The 9383-nt window shown below is 41.1% G+C and overlaps 1 protein-coding gene across 1 annotated transcript; it reads right to left on the minus strand.

Moving 5' to 3' along the window:
• Positions 1 to 1858: 1858 nt before the first annotated feature.
• On the minus strand, positions 1859 to 9016 carry LOC307030003 (uncharacterized protein). Its single transcript, XM_079666233.1, has 6 exons — positions 7257 to 9016; positions 6269 to 6894; positions 5663 to 5981; positions 5153 to 5207; positions 4652 to 4805; positions 1859 to 2462 (listed from the first exon to the last, which is right to left on the minus strand). Exons 2-6 carry the CDS (start codon positions 6277 to 6279, stop codon positions 2336 to 2338), a joined length of 666 nt encoding a protein of 221 aa, XP_079522359.1. The 5' UTR covers positions 6280 to 6894; positions 7257 to 9016; the 3' UTR covers positions 1859 to 2335.
• Between the last annotated feature and the right edge of the window lie 367 nt (positions 9017 to 9383).

A 9383-nucleotide genomic window follows, 5' to 3' on the forward strand; every position in this document is an offset into this window, starting at 1 on the left:
GTAAAGCACGGACTGGACATAGCAAATTTGGCTGCTGTTCCCCGGAGGGACACAGCGGCGGAGGAAATGCCTCAATGTCAATGGGGGTACATGAACCAACCACCTTAGGTATAAAGGGAGGGTTGGGCTTCAGCAACACTCTCGTTAACCCTCGGGCGAACTGAGTGCATGAAGGATGTACAGATAGCGCATGAATGTCACTGACTCGCTTGGCGGATGCCAGGGCCAGTAACAGCACTGTCTTGAGTGACAGGTAGGTGTTTCACCAACTAATCGACTAGTCGACCAGTCGACTACCTTTACCACTAGTCGGCGCTGTAGGCCCTAGTCAACTAGTCGTGAAAAAAATGGAGGTAAACGAGGTGCTGCAAAATGCTACAAAACACGTCCGACATTCTTATGTATGGCAGTACTTCAACGAAGATGTAACCAACTCCACACTGAAGTGTCAGTTGTGTACAGCTGTACTGAAGTACAATACAAATGCATCTGCTATGCGCAACCATCTGAAGATGAAAAACCCGCTGCCGACAGCTAGCACTAGCAGTAATGCTAGCACCAGTGAGCAACGGACCGGCGTCAGCACTGAACAGAGGCAAACGAACAGCAAGAAAACACGGGTCAACAGTGATGCGGATGATGAGCTACGGGATTACTGCCAGCGGACACCGCATATCCCCACAATGGATAATCCACTGGAGTGGTGGGCAGAAAACGTGCACCGCTTCCCCCGCTTTCGAGGAGCTACTTGGCTATTCCAGCCACAAGCACCCCGAGTGAGAGGGTTTTTTCCCTGCCAGGCAATACTGTCACCCGAAAGCGGTCAAGCCTCCTTCCCTCACATGTCGATGCGTTGGTGTTCAAACCAAAAATATGGAAAGGTGGACGTTATCGTGGAGGACAGCGAATAAAGTGTTGCGCAATGCGCTGTTGCGCACTGGATTTACGTGGCATGTATGTAAACAAGAGTTTTTTGCTGTTGATTTTGGTGAGTCCAGTTACTGTTTGTTATTTACTCAGCCATGTAACACAAATTAAAATGCAGTGTTTAATGTTACTGTATGAGTTCCAATAGAAAATACAGTTGTAAACCTCTCTTTGTGTGTCTTTATTATGACGTAACGACTAGTCGACTACACTGTAAAAAAAAAATCCGTTGAAAAACGGACAAAGTGCTGGTAATTTGCTGCCAGGACATTGTCCGTTATTCTACAGACACTTCCGTCAACCCTTTAACGGATATTTCTGTAGATTAACAAGACTTTGTCTGTACCATATACGGACACTTCTGTCAACCTTATAACGGATATTTCTGTAGATTAACAAGACTTTGTCCGTAATATTTACGGACACTTCTGTTAATCCTAATACGGACAATTCCGTATTTTAACAGTCCTTAGTATGTACTATTTACAGACACTTCCGTTAATCCCAATATCTTTTTTTTTAAATCTTGGGATAAAAAATATATATATATCCTAATACTAAATAAATAACAATCATTACACTTTCAAGCAAACTGAATAAAGCACAATATATAGAAATTGAACAAAATGTATACCATTTTTTCCATACAAGTGCATTTATTTCCTTTTTGCTAATGTATAAAGTGCATTTAATGATGAAATGAAAAAACTGAACTTTTCTCCCACTGCTGTTGCACCCTACTGGCTCACCTGTCAGTGAGGAAGGAGGAGCCCCCTCCAGGAGGATGTAGCGACTCCGTCCTACACCTCCCACTCAACATTCCCCGCTGACAGGCACTGCCCCAACCTGTAGGAGAACATGCAGTGACAAATATCACCCTCCCAACTTCCCTCCCCCCGAACATGGGGGATTTGAACCCAAAGAATCTGTGGTGGTGGGCAATAATTTTACCCCTCGCTACCTGAGTGCCATACAAATGTTTTTTTTTTAAGACATTTCCATACAATTGTAAAACCCTAACATGAACATACATTCAAGTATGTAAAATAACAGCAACAATAACCTTTTTCTTAACACCATGATGTTAGAGGTCGGGCTGTGTGTACATGTGCGCCTCAAGATCAAATTAGTAGTTATAAATTCCTCCCAATGTTTGCCACTGCTGTTGCACCCTACTGGCTCACCTGTCAGTGAGGAAGGAGGAGCCCCCTCCAAGAGGATGTAGCAACTCCGTCCTACACCTCCCACTCAACATTCCCCGCTGACAGGCGCTGCCCCAACCTGTAGGAGAACATGCAGTGACAAATTAAAAAAAAGTAAACTTTTTTTTTTTTTAAGTGTGTGTGTGTTGGTATGTTTAGTCCAAAAGTCCAGTCCAAAAAGTTCGGTTTTGAGCTTTGAGGAAAGCTCACATGTGCCAGTCAAATTCCTTCAGCTCAGTCACGAGCTTCGACAGTTTTGGAGGAATGTGATGCTGTTTCTTCCCCTTCATCTCAGCCTTGGACCCTCGGTCAGGATTCATTCCAAAGAAAACTCTAAGGAAACAGAAATATGTTTAGCTGCACATGCAACTAAATGAATGAAACTGAACTAAAGAGTAACATGCAGACAAAGCTGAGATACTACTTGTAGTGTGGCTCTACAGGAGTGGAGCCGTCTAAAATAGCATACATTTGTTTTCTCCACCATGCCCGTGTGTGTGTTTCCATCTACAGCTAATGTTGCAAAATACTACTACTACAATAACACTTTGCTCCTGTAAGCTGAGCAACTCAGACAACGTGCTGTTAAAGTCTGCTCATCACCAACATACTATACTGGAAATCTCAGCATAACCCGTGCACCTGTGACTTGTGTGGATATACTGTACGTGCAATGAACGATCTCAGGGCACCGTTAACTCAGTGCATGAGTAGCACAGCTAGTAGTAGTCGCTAGTAGTCACGAGTGCTGAAAGAAGTTGTGACGATTGATAACAAACTTTTAATCTGAAATGTATGTCTAAAATTAATGAACAATGAGTAATGGTCTATTTTGTGACAAAAAAATATATAATTTACATGAGCCGTCAAAAATGGCCGGCGAGTCTGTTGTAAACAGTGCTGTCCGGGAAGATTGTTTCAATGACAGTGGGACCTCTTTCTGGTCCCTCTGAACCCGTTCTGGATCACCACTCCTCGGTGGTGGTAATAGGTTTGCATTTGAGAATACAAACATTATGCACCTTTACAATATGAATTAACAAAACTATTATTTTGTGCTGACAAACTAGGCTATATAGTGTATTTAGTGACTTTTCCTGTCATAATCACCACTGTGACATAGCCTACAGCAGCCTACTGTAGCAGCCTCTATATTTTATATGTAAAATGTCTTGGTATTTGCTACATTTATCGTGGAGTTGTGTGTTTGTTAAACATACATATACAATTTAGAGGTGACAGTGTGCGGTGTTATAGTTTGTTAAATGCACAGGTGAACATTTGACAGGAGGAGTTACTAAATCCACAATGGTTTTGGTTATTGGCTACATACTATAGGTGGATCATGTTTGTTTGTATTCTCATAATGCAGACCAATTCACATAATCACGATAGGCGAGTTGTGATCCAGTGCACAAAGACGGAGGTCCAGATTTCATTGCAGCAGCTTTACAGGCAACCAAGGTAAAGAGGGTTGATTTATTTGCATCGATTATGATTGTACACAGTCTATATACATTTTAGTCACAAAATAGATAACATAGTTGCTCAATTTTGATTTCACACATACAACCACTGCATTAAAACTGCATCTAAATTTGCTACTTTCAATATCGCAGTCTACTTGTCAGATTTCAGTCAATCTTAAGTGTGACACAACCACTAAGCTCATCTGCAACAAGAGCACAGGCGTCAAACGTTGAGTGGAGTGGTAACTGTGACACTCGGTGCAAATGTACACGTTACACAACAAGTATTAACATTGGGGCATGAATCCTGGTATGGATTTTGTTATATTAGTCACAAAAGCAGCTCACATAGAATAGCCTAAATGTGTGTCTTTGGTTAAAGAGATAGCTCAGAGATAGTTGTTAGGAATATTGTACATGTTTTCCCAATCACCCAGTGTCAGAGCCTAATAAATGTCAAATGCCTTAGGACAGACCTTTTCTATGTACTTGGTGTAGTCTGAAGTTATATGAAAGAGCATGGGCCTTCAACAGGAAGCTGCAAAATGTGCTGCCTGTGTTATAGGAACATTTATTAAGTATTGAGGGTTTAAGTGATTATATGTTTGATAATACACATTAACATGAAACAAACAATAGAAAAGATCATGTGTAAGCAAACAAACTTTACACAACACTGGTGATAGTGCTGTCAAACAGGTCTATGAACTCTATGAAAAAGTTGAATCTGCAATACAATTTTAGGCAGTATTTGGGTCCCTGGTTCATCTCTCTCAGCTAAGGGGTCCTTGGACTGAACAACATTGAAGACCCCTGTCAAAGAGCAATGAATATCTTGGCTCGATTGTAGAGTGTCAATGGGATCAAAACATATAATATATATTCTATTTAATAATCATGATCCCATAAGCATCCTGGAATTGAGCACAACTATGCTAGTAATCTAAGGGACGATGAGTGGATACCTTTTTACATGCTTTGTCTGGTGGGAAGCCCTCAGTCTCAGAATTTGAATACCCCAGCTTATACATTTCAAAACAATGAGCTGCTTACCTTTGCATGAATTCCAGGGTAAGAGACATCTCCTTTGGATATTCAATGTTGCAGACATAAAACAAGCAGAAAGCATAGCTCAGGGCCACAATGGGGGAGGTGATGTGGTCATTCACAACTTCCTGATCAACAGCAATCTGGAATAGATGGTCACCTTAAACATAGATCACAAAAACAATATGTATTAGTAATTAAAAAAAATAATAACGTACACACGTGCCAAATCTTCCATACTCAGCCCAAACACAGGTTATGGTAAGAACAAGCAACAAATACTTTGAAAAGGTATTCTGCATTTAGTTTGTCAGACTTTACATACAAGTGTACTTAAATTTAAAGATTTTGGCCCTAATCAACATAGTTCTGAGCACCATTTACAAAACAAAATCAACCAACTCTATACCTTTTCATCACAACAAATCGTCTCATCAGTAAACCTAAGAACAAATGGAGAACATATCTCCAAGCTTGCTGGGATGCAAAAATGATTCAACTACAAACCTCTGATTAGGATGCATGGGGTACAGGGGAGGCTGAGTTCAGCATCTGCGGAGTACTGTTTTCGAAAAATAAAACAACAAAGATACACATATGAATGTGTTGATTTTATGTTTCCAATGTACGCAAACACACAGTCAGGCAGGCAAATAGACCATCTGCCAGCGTCTGTATCAGAGGCAACCATAGACAATAATGTTAATAGTAGTTATAAAAAAATATTGTTTACACAAACATAATCGATTAATGTTAGGATCAGAATCCTTTTCGGTCAGGGGGGGAAAGTCTGTCCTTACAAGACCTTGTTCTATTAGGGGACAGCATTTGGTCCTCCAAGACAGAGGAGCTCTGCCGGGATGGAAGTGTATAATTATATGAGGGATTTTCTCCTGGTCGGGAAAATAAATCAAGGATTTTACTGATTTCCTTTTATCTTCGTTTCCAGGAGAGATGGTTTACCAATTTCGATATTATCAGCAGCGCAAAGTGGGGTTTAAAATCCATAAAATGTACCTCATTTTTGCAGAAAAGGTGATCAGGGTTTTCCTTGAAGTATCTCACAATGCCACAGATCAGCTGTACTGGACCTTCACCCATCTTCATCCCTTTGGTGTCAAGGAAGTTGTTGATGCCCGGTTCTTTTTTGGAAAGCTCCTGTGCCAGCTTGTTTTGTAACGAAAAGCCAAGGAGTCTAGATGCATGATCAAACAGGTGAGCAGCTTCAAAAAGAAATGGCCACTCTTCCTTTAGGACCTTTACATTGGTTCCGTCGTTGATGGTTTCACGCTGGATGGGATATGTTTCAGCCATCAGTTTTCGAAACAGATGACTCCTAAAGATATGAGGCAACAGTTAATCAAACTAATAAATTCAATCAATAATAAAACAAATGATCAATATAAATACAGATAAATCAATTTCGGGTGAAAATAGCTGATATACAAGCGCACAACGAGTCCCATTGTGAACTTGTAGATCAGTTATTTTTTGTTAGTTATACAAAACCAATTTGAATTGATATACCAAAAATAAATCAAACTCAAATATTAGCCTCTCAATTACTCAATCAAAAAGTAATCCATACATACACAAGAACATAATGGATGGTTGGAGCCCTACCTGAGGATCATGGGTTTTGAAGGCACTTTTCAATTCATTTCGTTTTGACAGCAGTTCTGCTCTACTCTCAGTTCCCTTTACAGCAACATCCCACTCCACACATCCATAACGATCGGAATTTCTTGACTTTTTCTTCCGCTGAACTTCACCCTCTCCACCCTCTGCTCGCCTCTTTCCTGGGGTTGATGTTCTCTTAATATTTTCAACTCTGTTTTCTAGCTGGGTAAAGAGAGGACCACAACCATCTTTTGCAAACGGCATATTTCCAAAGGGCTCTGTCTGTTTGAAAGACAGAGGATATTGTCCTACAATGTTCTTGGCGATTTCCATCAGCTTGGATCTACCAGGTCTTCCAGGGTGTTTATGGAGGTAATCATCAACAATGATCCGAACCATCTGTAGTCTTTCTTTCGACTTTACCCATTTCTTTTCACCCAACACATCCATGAGCTTTGAGGGCATTTTGTGCCATGGTATGGAATATGGCTCACAGGATGGGGAGTGGGCAGATGGGGTATGGGCAGGTGGTGCTTCAGGTGGTGTTGGGGACAGATCATCACTCTGTGGCAGAGGTGTAGATGTAGGGCCAGGGCCAGGGCTTCTGAACTGTGGTGCAGCTTGTGAATCTATGGATGACATACCCCATAAATTAACCACATCACCAATGCTACTAATTAATTAATACACTGGTTTTCAATGTCCGTTGGAGACCACCAGGGGTACAAATGGACCCTTAAGGGTCTGTGAATTTGTACAGACAGTATACAGGGTTGGGCAATATATTGATATATCATATGAGATTATTGAATAGGATTTTGGGTATCATATTGTGATACCTGTTGTGTTTTCCTGATTTTAAAGAATGAACTGAACTTACCCAACTGTTAACATTACATAGTCATAAATACATAATGGTGATATTTGATTTTGTCGGTGTTGTCCACCCCTCAGTACTGTGCAGATTAGGGTTACAAATAAAAAAACGTACCTCCTTGGAAAGCCTTAACGAGTCTTCTGCACTGAATGAGTGGCAGAGTGTCCTGAATGTCCGGGGCATCCACAAGGATCAGGTCATCTTCACATTGAACTCCTAATTCCACCAGTCTAGCCATGAGTGCATCCATCTTATCACTACTGAGCGATGGTATGGCTTTCTTAACCACATCTTTCACAAGCTCCATGTTGGCATGTGTTTAAGAGGAATGAGCAACCTCGCACCTCTCTGGTAAGAAGAAAGTGGATAATAATCATTAAGTTTGTCCAGATTTTGGCAGCTGTATTGACCGCAGTGTTTGGGGGGAAAACACTGTGCCAATGGAAGCTAACGGGAAGCTAACGTTAGCCCGCGTCCTTTTGCAATACTACTTTTAATCCAGATGTAACCACAACATAACACACACACCTTCAAATGTCAACGAAGCCTATCGAATATATATTAGTCGATATGATACTATTATAGCTGTATTGACCGCAGTGTTTGGGCGGAAAACACTGTACCAATGGAAGCTAACGGGAAGCTAACGTTAGCCCGCGGCCTTTTGCAATACTACTTTTAATCCAAATGTAACCACAACATAACACACACACACCTTCAAATGTCAACGAAGCCTATCGAATATATATTAGTCGATATGATACTATTATAGCTGTATTGACCGCAGTGTTTGGGGGGAAAACACTGTACCAATGGAAGCTAACGGGAAGCTAACGTTAGCCCGCGGCCTTTTGCAATACTACTTTTAATCCAAATGTAACCACAACATAACACACACACCTTCAAATGTCAACGAAGCCTATCGAATATATATTAGTCGATATGATACTATTATAGCTGTATTGACCGCAGTGTTTGGGGGGAAAACATTGTGCCAATGGAAGCTAACATTAGCCCGCTGCCTTTTACAATACTACTTTTAATCCAAATGTAACCACAACATAACACACACACCTTCAAATGTCAACAAAGCCTATCGAATATATATTAGTCGATATGATATTATTATAGCTGTATTGACCGCGGTGTTTGGGGGGAAAACACTGTGCCAATGGAAGCTAACGTTAGCCAGGTTGGAAAGATACTAATAAAACAACAACACACAAACCTGCGAAAATAAACTAACCATAAATACAAACTTTACCTATCAATTCAATGAACTGGCCAACTTTTGCACGGGGGGATACTGCTTAAGGACTATATTCTAACTGGGGCCAGTTAGAAGAGAGTTACCTGCCAGACGTACACGTAATAAAACAAATATTTAACATTAACACAAATGTTATGTTTACCATAAATGTCCTTTTTGATTAAGAAATGAGGTTCCATTCCCAAATTAAACACAATGAACCAACCTACCGAGCAGACTTTCAGGTTCACTTTCAGTGCGGGATTCCTGTAATGGCGGCCACAGATATTTTTTACCGTGCAAAAGCACCCACAATGCAATGCGCAACCAGTGTTGCCAGATTCTGTGAGGGACACAAACAAGCCACAAGGTCTAGAGAAAATAAGCCCAAAAGAAGTGAAGTGGGCCACATGAGCACTTTAAACCTATACAGCAACTATTAGAAAATAGCAGATCACAACGTGCCGCGACGCGACGCGTTGTGAGCTTGTAGACCTGCTATTTTCAAATAAAATCTTGGGGGAAACTTATAATAAGCAGACCTGGCAACGCTGTTTTCAACGGCAAAAGTAATGTAAAAGTCGATTACAGTACTTAAACAGTAAAATTTTACACCACATTGGCCATCATTTTACGGATTTTTCTTAGAGTGTAGTCGACTGCTATTTTGAAAAACGTGTCGACTAGTAAATATTGGTAGTTGTGAAACCCCTAGTGACAGGAGCTTCATGTCAGCTTCTTCCAGGGGTTCAAATGGGGCTCGAGTGAGCCCATCTAAAACCACTAACAAGTCCCATAAGGGCACCAGTGACCTGGAAACAGGAAGGAGCCTGCGAGCTCCCTTCATAAAACGGCAGACCAGAGGATGCTGGCCGGCCGTCTTACCCTCAAAGCCCACATGGCATGCAGCAATAGCAGCCAGGTAGACTTTGATCGTGGAGAAAGCTCTGTGTTTATCAATTAGGTCCTGTAGAAATGATAAAATCACTCCC

The sequence above is a fragment of the Notothenia rossii genome (genome assembly GCF_949606895.1).
Source record: "Notothenia rossii genome assembly, chromosome: 2".
NCBI lineage: Eukaryota > Metazoa > Chordata > Actinopteri > Perciformes > Nototheniidae > Notothenia > Notothenia rossii.